Source organism: Glossina fuscipes, unplaced genomic scaffold (genome assembly GCF_014805625.2).
Source record: "Glossina fuscipes isolate IAEA_lab_2018 unplaced genomic scaffold, Yale_Gfus_2 88, whole genome shotgun sequence".
In the NCBI taxonomy this organism is placed as follows: domain Eukaryota; kingdom Metazoa; phylum Arthropoda; class Insecta; order Diptera; family Glossinidae; genus Glossina; species Glossina fuscipes.
In genome coordinates, this window is record NW_023998442.1 from 1,866,666 (window position 1) to 1,885,329 (window position 18,664).

At 32.7% G+C, this 18,664-nt stretch overlaps 1 protein-coding gene and 1 long non-coding RNA gene across 2 annotated transcripts in view; both read right to left on the minus strand.

The window, feature by feature from the left end:
- Nucleotides 1-10,338, minus strand: part of LOC119638410 (ABC transporter G family member 20) — a 94,454-nt gene extending 84,116 nt beyond the window's left edge. The window contains exon 1 of the mRNA XM_038035175.1: nt 10,106-10,338. Within this exon, the coding sequence (XP_037891103.1) occupies nt 10,106-10,338 (233 nt within the window). The remainder of the gene's footprint in view (nt 1-10,105) is intronic.
- Nucleotides 10,339-10,586: 248 nt separating this feature from the next.
- LOC119638368 overlaps nt 10,587-18,664 on the minus strand; it is a 43,363-nt gene continuing 35,285 nt past the window's right edge. The window contains exon 2 of the long non-coding RNA XR_005247428.1: nt 10,587-11,581. This is a non-coding gene — a long non-coding RNA (uncharacterized LOC119638368). The remainder of the gene's footprint in view (nt 11,582-18,664) is intronic.

Sequence of the window (18,664 nt, forward strand, 5' to 3'; positions counted from 1 at the left end):
CTGCACATATAAAGCTTCATTTTGGAAAGTCTTCATATGGATATCTATAAGTTGGAGTAGGATGTTTAATGGTGGGCCCAGTTCTGCTATTGTGATTTTATTTTATCTTAAGATGAAAACAATAAATGGATGAAAATTTATTCCATGATTCTATTTAATTAATTGAACTCAATCACCGTTAATAGGAAAGTAATAAAGAAAAAAGAATTGTATTTCATTTTTTCATGTTTCTATTCAATCAATGTCCTTCGAATAGCTTTAGAGATGAAATAGCGGAAATACAATAAACACAAAGCTAACTGTTTGTCTGAAATAACTTGCTAAACAAGACAATTGACAGTTTCCACAACATCAGGCACATGCCCGCATAAACGTGCACACACAGACACTTATATATGCACATACATATGTTTATAGACATGTATGACGATTCTAATTGCTATTCCAGTTCAAACGAACTACATAGTGATTAGCTCTATAACTGACTGGTTAACTGGTTGATTGGCTTCATATGTGTACCTGTTTACCTCGCTCATTGCCAACTTAAATTACAACACATCATACAAAGTTTTATGTGTGTGCGTGTTTACTTATTTACTTTTTGCGTACAACAAATATCAAGTTTACCTGAATAAATAAAAACAAAAAAGAAAAAGTAAAACGATTGATTAATTGAGAATTGTTTATAACAAAAAAAAAAAAAAAAAAAAAAAAAAAGGAGAAAAGCTTTACTAAAAAATAATTAAAATTCTCTGACTGTCAGTTAGTAAAGCGCTAAACATAAGCAATTGCTTTAATCTGTTATCTCTGTGTGTGTGTGTGTGGGTCTGGGTGTGTGTGTATGTGTGTAGTTCACTAACCATATTCTAGCCTTGACCACGAAGTTGTTGCTGTTGTTATTAAGATTACTGGAATTTATTTATTTACTTTTTTATTTGTTTACATTTTTTTATTTTTTTTTGCTTTACCTTTAAAAAATATGATGAGTTAACTTATCCGAAACTCGTTTTGAGATCAACAGAATGTGTGTTATGTTAGGGAAAGAAACGCTGCATTGTTGAACTTCTTGTTCATTTAATGATGTTTGCTTCAATGAGTGTCAGTTTTGTGAAGACTTTTTGAATTTCTTCAACTTTCCATCCCGCTCTTAACCCTTAATCGGGTCACGATAAACGTTTAAAAGTCATTCAAACTTTTAACTTTTATTTCAAAACAATTCTTTTTACTTTAAACATTAAAAAAAAAAAATTATTTATAAAAATTGATTCTTGGTATATTTATAAAGTGTCCCACCAGCATGTGCCTCACAAGCCCACAGTTATTCATTTTGTTCAGCCATAATTCTCTCATACTTTCCACCTGAATGCTTTGACCTGACGGCCGAAATCACCTTCAGGTATTAAAATACGACAGAACTTTCTTGCCAACCTATTCTTATAACATAATATGTTATAAACAAGCCATAAATTTTTTGAGAAGAAATCTTCAAAAGATCCACAAGAAGTTTATAACTTAATAGTTCGCAATGAAATTATGGAATGTCATAGTGTGGTTACTGTTCTGAGATGGCATGCTGAGCCCCTCAATGCATATCCACCATACCAATGTACCATACTTTATATCGAATGTCCAAGACACGGCACTTCTTTCTGATTGCAAGCCTGTGGGGTACATCGTGATGTGATTTGTTACACTAGGTAGTCCGTAAATATCTTGCATTTTTTCTCAATTAGCCAGAAAGGTAATTAATGTTAAAGGTATGTGTAGTTATTTAGAGCATGTTTATGTCCATTTTGTAAAAAACTTTCAAAATGATCGGTTATATTGTCATGGGGAGTCGTAAGCCAGACGTGGAAACTTATAAGGAATATTTTTCTTTTCTTACTTCAGAAAAAGAAAATAGCTGAAGAAACACAAAGAGCAATATATGCTGCGTATGAAACTGATGCTGTAGCAGGAAGCACTTGCCAAAACTGGTTCTAGAAATTTTCAGTGAAAGCTTTACCGTGGACCAAATTCAATTGATGACGACCAACTAAAGTTTATGATTGAAGCTGATCGACTCGTAACAACTCCCGAAACTGAGGAGAGAAGTTTATTCCTCATATTGACAACGAACAACTAAAAGTTATGATTGAAGCTGATCGACACAGAAAGACTCCCAAGATCGAGGAGAGAAGTCTATTCCTCATAGGAAAGGAAATTGCTTTGTGTTTCTTAGTGAAAAATTGCAAGAAAGTTCCAGACTACCTAACGAAAATACATGGTGTGATTAGGGTTACCATGCTGTCTTGCAGGGTATTTCCTTCCCCTAAGTTGATTTCTTTTTAGTTTTTACCCTCATCGGGCATTGCGGTTTTCGATGATCAACCGAATTATCATTATTTTCCTATATTATCTCTCTAAACGCTTTTATTTAAATCATATTTGCGCTTGAATTCTAAATCTTTAAGTTCCTTTAACATGAACTTATCATCAATCAAGTTATTAATATTCGAAGATATTTAATAACAAACAAAAACAAGTAATTATGATATGTTTATTAAATGACCTTTGGCTTACACCAAATTAATCTACGACAACGTTAGCTTAATAAGTAATTGCAATTGTAATGATCACATATAATTTTAATGATTATATATAGCATCAGAAATTGATATTTATAAAAACAAGTGTTGGATATATCACAATTTGTGCGTTTTTTTTTTTTTTTTTTTCTCAAAGTCAGCACGATTTCATTAAACGATAGTGCCGCCTTTGCGCTCAATTCTTCATTCAGCACACTTAAATTCATTATTGTCTTCCCATCCATCATCGACGGATGGGAGGTATACTCATTTTGTTAAAACGTTTACAGCATCCAGAATGAAACTTCAGAGCCTCTATCTCTAGGCTCTGTCTGCATCAAATGTGAACAGTACTGAACATATTTGTCAATCCGTCTGTCCATCTGTCTGTTAATTGCTGTGGCAAATGTACCCGTAGTAGCAAAATGCAGATTTCTCCTTCAGACATACGAAGTACATTTCAACTTTTCTGAAAGAAAGTCAGCCACGCCTATATACCACCATTATAGAGGATACAAATTAATTTTTTTTCTTTTTTGAGTCTTCTCTGAATGTACGGTAACAATTACAAAAGGTTCGGTCGCGACCGAATATAATTTTCTTACTTGTTTTTTCTTCCTCCATTCTTAGTATTGAATACCTTCTGAATTTCACAATGGAGGATCTATCTGAATAGTTGGTCTTACGTTTTGTTTTTCAAATTTTACTTATTTTATGGAATCACTGAAAATTTTGCAGAATACTTTCAGTGAATTTTGTGGGTCAAGTACTCTGTCTTATGTATCATATAAAGCGCAATAATTTAGATAAAAGAATTTTCTTCACTACGTTCGTTGCCGCAATAAAGAGTTGTAGTAAGTAATCTCTGAAATTCGTTTATAATCTTGCTATGAATCATTTTATTTATTTATTTATTTATTTACTTCTCCACTTACAGAGAATAATTTTCGACCGATGCACATCTTAGGATTATACAAAATGCAATATGTAAGTGAGAACATTGTAAGAGAAACAATACAATAGGTAACGCTGCCGATGAACAGATGTGTATGATGTACTTTGAACACTTAAGTAATTAAATTATCATTAAAGTTTGAAAGAAATAAAAAATTACAATAACATGAATGGAATGATAATGATAGTAAGAACAATTATAGCAAGGAGGAACTTGAATAAAAAATAATAAATTCATTACAGTACAAGAAAAAATTTAAAGTATAAGTTAACGACCCAGTCTGCATAAATTTATGGTGTGGGCAGGATACTAGCGGCATAACCATAGGACAGCGCTCTTAGTGATATTAACAGAATGAAGTGATGGATCAAATAAGTAAACAGTATTATCATGCAAAGAATACGCAGAAATTGACAGGTTGTACTGCATTGAGATAAATAAATTGCTTCACAGTACCACATGCAATGAATGAGATACTCGGGAGCAGCAGCGGGGAAGATTTTATACCTTTGATCAATTTTGTAATTTCAAGTCTTCTTTCCAATGTAGATAAATCAACGATAATTTGGATGGACCGAGAGTGACCTAGGCGGCTGATCTCGAAAGAATCCAAATTTTGTGCAAGGACTCTTAGTGGAAAACTTCTGTAATAACGATTTTCTCTAAATTTTAAAATCCGATTTTCAATCAAATTTTGCTGTTAATCTTATTTATAAAATTGTAACAGGTCACGGCCGACCATGAATTACCCTACATTAGCCTACAGTTGTTCACACGAAGACTTTTCAAAATAAGGCGCTCTGTGGGCAGGTTCAGTAACTTGATTCGATTCGCTGAGCTTAGAAGGTGATCTTACAAAAGACTAAAAAAATCTTTAATGAAACCGTGTAATTTATTATGCTTGACTACAATTGCCAGGAGCAAGTATTGCTCCCATCTTACCTTTCGGCGGCATTTGGATTCCAGCCTAATACCGTAAGGAAAAGCCTAAAATGGTCGACTTCAAACTATTTCTACCTGTAGTAATGACATAGACGCCAAAATGCCTCAAAATTAGAGACTGACCGATGTGCAATGCTTCAGAACGGCTGACGGACTCACCCTTAACTCACCTATATCGATAGAGGTTGCAGGCATTGACGCACGTAACCCTAAAACTAGGGATTACTGCCTTTTAAAATAATGATTTCTAATTATTAATTAATGGAATAAATTTTTTTGGTTTTTGGTTTTTTATTTATATCACAATGCCGGATACTTTTTGCACCAAACGATATAATAAATGATAATAATAATAATAAATAGTTTTTTTCTTGCATATCATTAACCTCTTAACTCTTTATCTCTTTCGAAGACCGCAACGTAATAACATAACATTTTTAACGAATTATTAATGATTGTCTAGTTAAAAAGTATTATAAATATAATAAAAATATAATTACAAACACACATATATACATGAATACATAAATCTGGTATGTCAGTTTAATGGTGTGCATTAAAAAAATAATTAATCGCAATAACAATTTAATAATTTTTTACATTCGTAATAATGAGAGATAAAAAAAATCGTAGTAACTAATAAGAAAGTAATATTCATCTTAGATCGAACCGTTGGTGCCCATAACGTCACACTGGAGCATTATTGCAACAAATTTTTGGTGATCGGCTGACGGGCATAATTTTTCCTTTAACATAAGTTTACGTTATGTTTGTATCGAGCTTTGCATAGATTTTGGCAGTAGATTGCAATTTAGACATTATTTCCGTTTACTTGGCGGCATAATTGCGGACTTGTTAATGAAGTTTCTATTTTTTAACTGAATACGAGACTGTCAGTATTTTCAAATAATTTTCTATAAGTTTTTAAGTTGCGTACTATCGCCTCAACACGCCGGATTGTATTTCGTCCGAACGTTACTAACATATGCTTGCGTCCTCACTCAGCGGTTACCTTCGCTAGTTGTGCGCACAATAGTGATTAAGCCGGGTTGTAGACAGAGGGGAAAAAAAAGGGCGTTTGTGTAGACAGTAACAGACAGAATTCGCTTGAACTGGCGAACCTAGAAATCCGAGTGTATGAACATGATCAGACTTTCCTATTGATTAAGCATAGCTATATATACTAAATAGGATTTCCGATGTTACAAACGTAATGCTAATTCTGGCATACACACATTATGTAGGGGATTCGGTATAAAAATGGCAGTAAACAATTGAAAATTATTTTAAACGTTTCTCTCGAATATAAGATTATATTAATTTTATCTATAAAACATAGGTAATCTGACAGGTAACTGCCTGTTGGGCGCTTAAACTAATTTAATGTACTACGCATATATTGTGTATATGTTGTGTATATATATTTCATTCATATGAATGTTATTAATTAATATTAATGCCGTAATTACTCTTATCAAACTTCTACTATAATGATAAGTAGAAGAGAAGATTGTAGAGTGCTAGAGTTTGTCTTAAAATTTTGAAATGACAATTTAATTGAAATTGATATACACTCGAAAGCTAAGAAAATTAAATCAAAATCAATTTATTATTTTTATGAACACTCATCATCAGCATTCCGACTTGTCGTTCTTTCATTAATTCTACTTTCTTTATTAGTAAATGTTAAAGAATGTAAGAATGTTTTCTCATTTTTTTTCTCTCTTTTGATTCTTTCTTTCTTTTACAAAATTCGCCTTCGAGTTATGCAACATAAAACTTGTAATACATTTAATGTATCAACGTTTGTAGCGTAGATAGGTTGTGATTTTAGATCATGTTATGTTAGAGACATAATTTTGCTTTATACACTTGATTTGCAGCTTTCAAAAATAATAATGCTTCATAATTACTTGGAAAACTTTCAATAATTTCACACAACGCAGAATGTAAAATGTTTGCCAATGCCTTGCATAAGCAGAAAACAAGGGCCTCACTGCTTCAATGTGTACATATACTAATAACCAATTGAATCTTTTAACAGATAATGTGCAGTAGTTTGCCTTTAATGGCAGGCATTTTTTGTTTCTCTTTCGGAAATGCTTTCTATTATGGATTTTAATTAATTAAATGATTGTAATCAGATTCATCCAGAGTCATCATAAGATTGCACATGTAAAATGCATGCAGACTGAACATAAAAGGCTTTAGGATAATTGTTCATTTTTTTTTTTTTTTGTACATATATGAATACATTGTTGAGTGGTGTTGAATTTTTCTAACACATGGAAAATATCATTTTGTATTTAGAGAGTACTCGATATTAATCATACCCTATTGCAATTTCCTATCATCGCGGGAAAAAACATGTACATATAAGGTGAGCAAAGTTTCATTCATTCATTGCTGACTTTTAAGCAACGCCTTATGAATTGTAAAGGTACTAAGTATCATTTGTGGTTGTCAATATATTACGATATCCATCATACGTGCGGTTGATTGGCCAAATCGCTTCAGCTATCTTGCTCTCCTGAAATCATTCCAATCATTTATCTAGAAGATAAGTCGTTGCCAGAAATTTTTCCTTGTTTTTCTCGTTTCCACACATACAAAGACGCCTCTATTACCGAAGATATTGTAAAGCATATATCATCTTAACTAAAATAAAAACTTTGAAGCAAACTCGGCATATCTTCCTTTCGAAACGCTACAGCTGGTCAATGTAGAAGAAGAAAGAAATCAGCGGCTGAAATGAAACCATGGAAAGCGAAACAAAAAACCAAGCACATGTTCGATAAACAAAGCGTACAACCAAGTTGTTGCCATACGTGGGAAGTCAGCTTGTAAAGACAGCAATAACCTATCAAAGTTCACGGCAGTTATTTCGTCTCAGGAATTTCGCGTTAGGTTATGCTATAGTAGCTTCTTAGGCTATTTTCAACAAAAAGCTTAAAATTCCACTCACATGTAGATGATCAGCATAAGATTCAGTGACCCGTGAACGGCCATTTATCGCGCCTTAGCAGCCGGCCAGTCTACTGAAAGTGTGAAACGTTTATAAAACGCAAAAGCATCAAATCTTCCTAAATTGTGGACTCGGGCACATGTAGAAAAATTATAAAAAATTTAATAATGAAGTTAAGTGGAAATTACTGCATGTACACACATATACAGTAGTTACATATAAATATATACACAAGTGCTAACAATAATTTGCCATTAAAACATTTCACAAAATCTAGTTCATATTTATTGATGCAGTCAGCAACACATACTAACTGGTACTAGTACATGTAGAAACCATTGTTTTATTCCCTTTCTCTTGCTCCCTACATTTTCCATATGGCCATGTGTGTATGCATGTATATCTATTAGTTATTGCTTAAACTAATTGTACCATCTTTTTTGTATAATAATTTGAAAATCATACACAATATTAAACTCATTTCATTCTAAGCATATAATTTAGTTATAAAAGTGCCTGCCTTCCCTTCGAATGTATGCTTGCTTTAAATTGTGCTATATACATGTACATACATATATATATATATATATATATATATATATATATATATATATATATATATATCATATATATATAATGTATACATTCATACAGTTTATTTGGAATTAATTACTGAAATTATTGATTTTATTTTATATTTGTGCTAATTTATATACCAAAAGCTAAAGAGTAATATTTCCCTAGAAAATTGTTTGAAATATTTTGTTTTTTCATTTTATTTAAATATTATTAACTTGTTAAACATTTATATAAGCGTGTTAGTTCGATATTACGTGAACCGGAAACACTAATGATTGTATTACGAAAATATATAATATATATACGTATATATATATATGTATATGGAAGATAAGCTTTGTATATTTATAAGTAAATGCCACCCTTTCCTTAAATTCTTTCGTTGATAAAATTGCTTTATTTAAATATGAAAAAAAAAACTGGTACAATTTTTAGTATATGTACAGTATGCTTAAACAACATAGTGTTGGGTAAGATGGATGTGACTGAATTGAGAAAATCAAACTGATCCTTGGATAATCGCATTTTATTTATATCTACTCTGTTATATAGAAAAGAAGAACTAAGGGTTGGATTTGATTTCGTATGTCTTGATAAAAATAGGCGTAACTTTGTTTACTCCTATTACGGTTTTTTTTTTTTTTTATGAGTTCACTGACGATAACATGTGACTAGTGTAAGTAACATTGACCTAAAATGCAAGAACGTCAATCTTTTTATTGTAAATCAAATTATTTGAGATGAATTTCCTCTTACTGTAAAATTCATCAATTAATTGTGAGGTCTTTTTATGCGATTTTTGTGCTGAATCAAAAGAAACAAAATATTTTGACTTAAAAATTTAGAATGATAAGTGCCCTACTTTCCCCATTCCCCACCGAATTCCAATCTTTCATATTCATCACCGAAGGAAAAGAGAAATATTCATTTGATTAAATGATTTGCAACATGAAGAAGGACTCTTCCTATAAATAGATTAGCATCAATTCATCCGAGCTAATTTAAGCATGTCCGTCTCTCCGTCCGGGTAATGTTGTTGGGAAGACATCTGCTAATCACAAAATGCATGCTCAAATCTGGAAAGATATTGGAAGATCTTTCATCGAGGTAGGTATTTGGAATAGGTCAAGACGGTCAAAGGACACGGTAAGAACATTCCCATCTTCAACAACATTATTCATTATTTATAATCTGCAACAAAAGTACATCCTATGGGCGATGCTACAGCACTGGCGTAAAAATGGAAAAAATTGCCCAAGTTTACCCCCAACAGTTAAGAGAATCGTAGTTTTGCTTTCTTTCAATTTTCTTCAAGACAGATTGTACTGGATATGGAAGATTCACAATTTTCTTACATGTTTGGTTTTCATTTTATGGTTTGGCATTTACTTTGTACCCAGTAAATAAAATTTATAGCTCGCTATGGCAATGTCAACCGATTGAATAGTCTCCACAAGAAATGACGACTATATCGATAAGCGATCTTACGCCAGTTGGCTATTACATATTACTCGTCGATCACTTTTCTCGAGAAATTTTGCAGGTTGTAAGTTGTAAGCTAGAAGTTCTATGAAGGGGTATGTCTAAATATATTCCGATTTAGTCACTTTTCAATCGAGTTCGACTTTGGGTTAAATATCGTCAGTGTAGCAGAGGGCATTTATGTAACTCAAAGGCTGCTTGCGATCAAGCAGGCAGGGCAACATGTTTCAATTGAACCAGAAAGTGATTCTGAATCAATGGATGTAAAAAAAAGTTGAGTCTACGCTAAGACTTACTGCTACACATCCATCTAAGCCAACTAAACATGTCCTGTAGATCATAAATTGCGTACGATATAAATAAAAATAAAATAATTATAACAATAATTAAATTACAACTGTGATGATATTTTTTGTTGTTTTACATTAATATATTTTCAGAGAATGCTATGCGTGCTACGCATGTTATTCATAAATGTCTATGCCTGTGTGCGTTGACTTCAACTATCTTAACTGTATTATTGTCTACAATTGAGCTAAATGCAAAACACTAGCATAGCCAGCTTGAAAGTAAAAAAGTATGAGAGCAACATACAGTTTTTCAATGTGTACTTACATGGTGCCTTTGGGTACTGTCATATTCAGGCCATCTAATATAACATTGGGTGACTTTTTCGAGCCATACATTTTATGGGCGCGACGTACACATACAGCCTGTTGACGCCGCAAAGCTAACGTGGATGGCTGTGACATAAAGAGGCGGCGACGATGTCCCAAATCCGTTTCAGGATTAGAGGCAGCCGCTGTTGTTGGTTCAACGGGTTGAACTCCCTCCGATTCAGCATCCATTTTTATTGCTGTTGCTTTTCTTGTTGCTGCTGTTGTTCGATTCTTTTGTGAACTCGTATATTGCTGTTACTGTTACTGCCGTTAATGTTTTTACTGTTTTAATTTTTTTTTTTTTTATTTTTTTTATTTTTTTATTTATTTTATGCAACAACACTTGGCGACCGGGGTGAATGAATGAATAAACGAAGAAACGAATGGATGAATGAATGAATGAATGACTGACTGCAAAAGTAATAATGTTTTCCCCCTTTTTTTTTTTTTTGTTTCGCAAATTATGCCTTTTTAACTATTGATATCAAGTTACGAACGCAACGTGAAAGCAATTTTTCATTTGCAAACGCAAACACACTCAAACGAACTGAAGGCACTCGGTCGAAGGGTTGCTGCTGGTTTACTTTTCGTTTGTATGCGTAACAATTTTTAAATGCGTTAACGAAATATGGGTCGCATAACAACAGGCACAGGCACATAAGCACAGACGTATGTAAGTTGTTGTATTAAAATTTTATGTGATATGCGTGTTATTCTTGTTTGCAATAATGTTTCAAAACATACAAACAATCATACGGTACTTTGTAAAAAAAAAAAAAAAAAAAAAAAAAAAAAACGAAGGCTCCCTACGCTCAACTTTGGTTATATTTTGTAAATATTTTCGTATTTGCTTGAGTAGTCACAAGCGTTGTGCTGTATGCTTTTAGATCTTTATGACATTCGTTATGTTGTTGCAGCTATTTTATATGCAACTATAACTTGAATATTTATTTGCTTGTGCGTCTTAGCCTCAGTTTCAATTTGAGTTCTTCTTCTTATGCTTTTTCAGTTGTAAATGTTTGCCTATCTACAGCTTTACACAAACACGCATATATATATATATATATATATATGCTATTTTGATAGTTGTTTTTAAGTATGCGTATGTGTGTGTTTATGTGTATATAACAATATTTATGACTTTCTGTCGATTTGTTAAGTTTAACTTGTTTGTCTTTGTTGTCTTTTCAAGTACCGAAGTTATGACTGCAATTTCTGTTAAGCAGGGCAATCCAATTGCCAGCGTTGTTGCTAATAGATGATGGTTTGATGGTTAGTGCAGTTATTCTCTTGTTCTTGTGACTAGCTGCAGACTTTACTTGTATAGTTTTTGTTTCGTTTGTATTGTTTTCCTTTTTCCTGTTGTGTCTGAGTCACCCTTGTTTTTCTACTTTTTTTTAATTCTTTTTGTGATGCTGATGTTGTAGTAATTCTGCAATGAAAAGACAAGAAAAGAGATCGGAAATGAATGACACGGCTTACCATCAGAGACTGATGAGTACGAATTTCAATTGTAAATGTAGGAAAAATTACAAAAAAAAAAAAAAACAATCAAAACGTTATATAATCTAGCAAGGTCGCTTATTAGATACCCTACTCTATTCCACCTAATGTAGCTTTGTTTATGCTTTCACTGTTATTTTATTTTTTTAACTCTATTGGATTAGAAGGCTATTAAAGCAATCATCTCACCCTATGACGAACCAAAGCACTCGTTAACTGCGAACATCCAGGCGAATGCGTATATTTAAGAAAAATCAATTTCCTTCGAAAAGCATTCAAGGATGCGTTAAGGAAATTCAAAGTGTCGTTTACTGGTTTCCAATATCTAGCTCAACGGATGGATGAACGAACGATAGATAGGTACACGCGCTATCATAATAGTTTAAAGGATTTCTATAGAATCGAAAAAACTATAATCATTCGCTTAAAAAGTCGGCCGATTGAGTTTGAAGGATTCTTATCTCCACCAAAAATTATATTCGGTTGTGACCGCATTTTTCACACCCATCACTAAATCTTCATACTTTGTAATATCGGGTGCGTTGGGTTGATTTTTGCCATTTTCAGAATAAAAATGAAAACTTCCATGACCTATGTATACTTGATGAGTAATAAGCAAAAAAGCACGGAAAGCAGAGAAACAGATATCGTTACATCGATACGTAGGCATTGTAGGCGTGTTCTCTGATCGGTTTGAGTTATTTTCAAATTTTTTGGCGTATTTGTAGGCGATGTCTTCATTTTTGCGAACGAGAGGATGCATACCACAGCTACCACTTAGTTGGACAGATCGGGTGCATTCGAAATTTGAAACTGGTCCAGAATTATATATAACTTATGGAGGTTTTCAAGTTTGGCTTTGCTCATTGACAAAAAAAAACAAAATTTTGATATACTATAATATTGAATATTTATACATGTACTCCAGCATCGTTCGCAAAGTGTACGTTCAATTTCATTGTAAATTTTTACTGCTGTAGCGTATCAGTGGTGAGCAAAGAACCTATTTTTTATTCCTTTTAAAAAACACAAGTGTTTACGCTTTACATTTGCCTGTGGGCAAAGAGTTTCAATCTTCTTACACAGGCGGACCGACGGACATGCTAAAATCAATTCAAAATTTAAAGCTTATAAAGAATGTATGCACTTTGTGGAGCCTCGGAGGTGTTCTTCTGGGCGTTGCAAACGTTTTAACGAAATGAGTACACCACTCATGCCTCATTGATTGGTATAATAAATTAGAATTAAAACTTTATCGTTAATTTTGGACATGATCCTGAACCGATTAGGACTATTTTTGTATTAATCTATTATTTGGATCAATCAGGCCGATGAACATAGAAAATTTCCCGAAATATCTTCACGGCATCAAAAGTTGTAAACAAAAATATGGAAATATAATCGGTCTCTTTCAAGGTTGTTTCAGTTTCTTTGACATCGTAGACGTGTATTAGGACAAACGACAACCGCTTTCAAGCTCTAGGTTTTTAATGTCGGTAGTTCTAGAGATTAGATGATTCTTTCTTTTTTGTTTTTGTTTTTATACAAATTCTCACAAGCTGCTTTACCAAGTGCCGCTGAGCTTCTTAGATCATATATACCTCACGCCTATAACTCCGCTCTTACCTTTAATAATAAATTCAACGAATATTATTATTTGCTGGTATCAAAAAGTGCCCTTTTCTTAGGCTGCCAGAGCGGTATATAACCTCTTCAGTTACTTTCTTTATCTTTTAAACTATAATTAATTGAATTAACTTTTAAAATTTTTAAAAAGTTTTGTACTTCTATTTATTTAAATTTAGATCAAATAAGCTCTGTTGCTGCAGGTTAACTAATTCGGATAAATATTTGTATTTATCTAAACGAACAAATACGCAAGTTACTTAAAAACCAGTTACTATTAATAAAGTGAACCATCGTGCTAACGATGTCATATGCTTTTGCTTTGGCCATAGTGGGATTAGTAAAAGTTTGCGTTTTAAGAATTCGAACTTCGCCCTTCGCACACGTGCATGTCCAGCTAATTGCTAAAAGCAACCACATTCACAATGAGTTGATGGGTTACATATAAAAATAATATCAAATTTGATGAGGGATAGAGAGAGATAGATAAAACTAATGAAATATTTATTTTATAAATATAAGCTCTACAGTATGTTTCAATAAAACTTTTTATATGAATATAAAGTAAATGAGTTGCTTACATATAAGGGTTTTCTCTTCAAATAATAGCAAAGCATATATAAATATATAGTTTTTTTATTTTTTTTTTTTTTTTATATGCATCTCTAAAGATATATTAAATTTGTTAGACATTTGTTAGGCTGTAGTGAAAAGGTCTGTAAGTCATATATCCAACCATGTTAACCTTATGGCTTCGTTGAAATGATTTTAAAATATTGTTTACTATCTTTGTCTGAAATGTTCTTTTTTCACTACTTGTTTCCCGTCTTCTTTATGCTAATTAATTTAATTTTCAAGAGCAAGCTTACATTGAGTCACAATTAGTGAATATATGATAATTAAAAAATTTGTTTTTTTCCGGTAAGGTGGTGCGCGTTATTTGCCGAAGACGTTACGTTAAGTTATAGGGCATGTTGGTTTCAGAGGACGCAACATTTGAATATTGTGCCATTTGTACGGTAGAATGTTGCTTGCGAAAATAAGCAGACAGCATGATAGCTGACAATTCAGGGTAAATAGAAATGGAGCGCTATACGACCTAAAAATCTATTTCCATTTTGGAGGAAGATTTGCCAAATAATGAAGGCTTAGCAGTCACAATTCGCTATTTACATGCGCAGTTTCGTTGAAATATTGATTCGTTTTAACAAATATGAAGAAATCGAGTGAAGTGAGTTTAAATATTCTGGTCTTCAAACATCAAAACAATTCGTGAGAGTGTTGCTGAGAGTCTAGAGGCATCAATTGGGCAACGTGTTTAAGACTTTCTTGCTTTTGCGAAAGCTGCGCACGTTCAATTGTACACAGTTCAGTTGATCCAAGAAGAGAAGAAATTGAACGCGGTATCAATGATGTTCAGCTGAATTTATGTGAAGCGCAAAACTGGAGAAGTTTGCAAAGGAAGAGAACTTATGTGACAGCAATTTTTGATTATAAGTCTGTGTGTTGTATGAAAGCTACTTCTGGTGTAAATTTTACAACAACCTATACGTTAAGCTTTGGTCGAGTCATGTTTTTATAATGTTGGATACAGGTGCAAATTTTTGAGAAAAGAGAATGACTCTTACGCTCACGTATACCTTTAAGATTAAGGCTTTGCAAAAAAATTTCCCTGAAAAGAGCTTACATTAGCCTTAGCAAATGTCTTTAAAGCATACGAAATACGCAACTGACTCTCGGTAAAGTTTGTACACTTTTCATCGACAGCAACAGTCGAAACCTTCGGTGAAATGAGTATCAATATCCGTCCCGTCAGCCCCAGAACTATAAATGACTTGCGGCAAAATATTGGTTAAGCTGGCGTGCGCGCTCTCGACAAAAATAAAAATCATTGCAAAATTAGACAAATCTGAACTCAACTGATAATATATTTTTATCTATTGCATCAGACCTACAATGCCTAACAACTACACACTATACTAAACACTAAACAATATACGAATTTTGTTATTACAGATTGTTTGACATACAAATACGTATTAATGTTAAATATAATTATAAGCAGATCTGTCTGTGTGTCCATCTCTCACTATTATGAAAAGCCGATATCAAGCACACATGTGCTTTGCCCAAAGTAAACAAACTGAGTCACATAATCGACATAATCCGCCTATAAATATGCCCATAGTAAACAAAGGCATATCGTTGCTTTAAAATTAGATTAAATGATTAACGGAATTAAGTATTTTTAGCTGACACGTAGATATCCAAGATTTGCCCTAAGGTGCATTTAACTTGCCTCTTACCTCTTTTGTTTATTATTTACTTTTTTTTTTTTGTATATATTTTTTTAGAGAATTTAAATCAAAGTTAAAACCAAGTAAAGAATTTCTACCTTAAATAAATATTTGTCGTATGTTTTTTTAGTAAGAAATTTTGAGCACACCTGTGTCGTTCACACATACGTGCGAGACCATGCACACAACTTGTATAAACAATTTCCAAGATCTCCACTTATACTAACAAGTCATTAAGTAAAACAAACTTTAGATAAATCTTTTAGAGATTTCCTAACTTAAACCAGGCTAGAATCTTAACTTAATACGTACCGATCCTAGTTTAAGGTTTGGCTTAAGCAAAAAGGTTTGCTTATCATTTTTTCATATATACATGTATATATATGTATTTTATTTTTTTTTTTGTTTTCGTTATATTTGCATACTTTTATTTTTTTTTTTTTGCATAAATTTTTTTCTCACTGCACTTTGCTAGTCTTATATAAAAATTGATTTATTTTTTATTGCCAACATATTCTCTAGTGTCCAATTCATTTACCACTTCTATGCGCACACACACGGCATATACTTTTGCATGTACATTGTAGCATAAAACGCTTAAGCTGGCGACACATGCACGCTTGCTGGGTGATAATAAATAAACTGTATTTCATTTTAGTTACAAAAATATATAAACATATATACATATATATTATGTAACGTTTGTACCGATATCAGCTATTGTCGTAGGTTAGTATGAGTGCAATTTTCTATGGCGACGAAATGAAAAATTTTCTGAAAATATTTTCGATTTAATTTTATGTATAAAAAAACTAAAACAATATCCTCTCAACCATAAATATTTGGTGATTTTTCCTATCCATGGCTAACTATGGGTTTATGTAAACTATAAAAAAGTAAAATTTTCGATATTTTATTATTTTTGGTAAATTTTCACTACGAAGAACATTGCGCTGTTTTTAAAAATAAACTTCAACGATTTGATTGGACTGATCTGGAATTATTTCAAATTTGTTAAAAAATGAACTGACAAATGTATCCAATATATAAGGAAAGTATAGGAAAATAGATCAATTTCTTCAGTCATGCAGAAGGAATCCTTTAAATATTTGAGCCAATTTTTAATTACGTACCGCTTATAATTCGTTCGTTGAGGATTAAGTTAATAATTTTTATTTTTTATTTCCTGCGAAATTCAACGAGTAGTTTGCGATCACATTGCGCTTCAATAGAAAGCATTGTTTGTTAAAAATGAGAAATGTACGCAGTATTAGTAATATTACCACTATTGTACGACTATTGTTAGTACTACTATTGTTAGTAGTAGTAGTAGTAGTAGTAGTAGTAGTAGTAGTAATGCTAGCACTAGCAGCTGTAATAATAATAGTAGTGTTAGTAGTAGTAACGGTAGTAACAATAGTAACAGTGGTAGTAATACCAGTGGTAGTAATGTTAGTAGTAATAGTACTGCTAGCAATAGTAGTAGCAATAGTAGTAGTGCTAGCAGCAGCAGCAACTGCAGCAGCAGTACTATAGTAGTACCAGCAACAGTGGTAGTAGTAGTACTAGTAGCAGCAGCAGTAGTGAAGTAATCGTACTAGTAGTGTTAGCAGCAAAAGTGTAGGAAGTAAGATTCAGGTTCCTAGTTGATGCATGCTTCGTTAACTCCAAAGTAAGTGCACGCGCAGACATTCTTGAATAATGTCTCTAATATTTCTATAATTCTAATTTCTAATAATAGAGAAGGATTTATAGGATTTCCTATTGCATATCGAGCAATCAAACTAATATACCCGCAAACTTTTCATGGCGGTTTAAAAATGTTGTTTAAAATAAATAAAAATAAAATAAAATCTATTAAAAAAAATAATAATAATAATAACCACATTTCGCGATTTAGACCGGCTGGCATAAATTTTGTGGTACCAAACGAATAATTATAACATTTATTATAGTTACATAGGAGAATACGGGAACAATGACGACAATTTTCCTCAATCTTGATAAAAAAACGAAAACAGTGGGGAGACGGAGAGAGAGAGAGACAGAGAGCGATATTATTCATTTAATCCTCCTAAAATTTAGGTCATTCGAAGGTTCATAGAGACTGCTTGATATCTATGATATTCACTTTCAATAAAATTGAAGATGTTCAGCAATTGGAGTATTATTTATTGTGGCTGCAAGAAACTCTTACTGCTACGAAACTTGAGTATGTTTTCCTTAAAATTGAAGGTCTGATTATAGGAAGAGCTAAATACTTCTTGCCATTTTGCTTATCTCTTCGAATCGCCTGGGTAATTGAAGAAAAGTCTTCATTCGCCAGTCGTAGTTATATGCTCTCGTGAAACGGTTTCCAACTGAATTTTAAAATGTGCAGCTCCACTGTTCCCTTCTTTTTGTTAACTTATCCTTATTTTATCTGCTATTGGAAAACCTTATTCCTCGAGTGATTGCTTTCCTTTTTTTTGAGGCCCGGAAATAAGAAACAGTCATGGGGAAAGCTCGCTAGCGAGAAGAATGGTTGATTCCACACGATAACTTTTAGTTTGTTCTAAAAAACTATGCAATGTGCACACACGTGGATAAAATACGCTTTCACGTTCACAAAATAGATAAAAAAGAAATAAAAATCCATTCGCTTGGTACCACATGAAGCTAATACTCATTCAGCGGCCTTTGCAATCGCAATCTTTTCAGTTGTGATTCACAATTTTCTTATTGTTTCGACATTTTGGTCAGCGATGACGGTATGGCGGCGACCAAATTGTCCTTCGTCTATCAAGTCTTTTTCATCTTCCTGGAACTTGGTTGATATAAACGATAAGCTCGTCATTGTGGCTATGTAACGTCAGTATAGATTAGGTCTGAAGAACACCGTATCTACAATACTTCTCTTTTTCGTCTTGCTCTTTTGATTTGGCATTTTGTCTTCTCCTGCAGGACTTTCACCCGCAGAACCGTGCAAACAACAAATTCTCTCAAAAGTGAGGAATTGGAAAATTGTCGCTGGTCTTTGATCAAATTTCTTGTAAAAAGCATTAAATTTAAATGATCACCAAGAGCAACTAGATTGTGTATAAGACGAG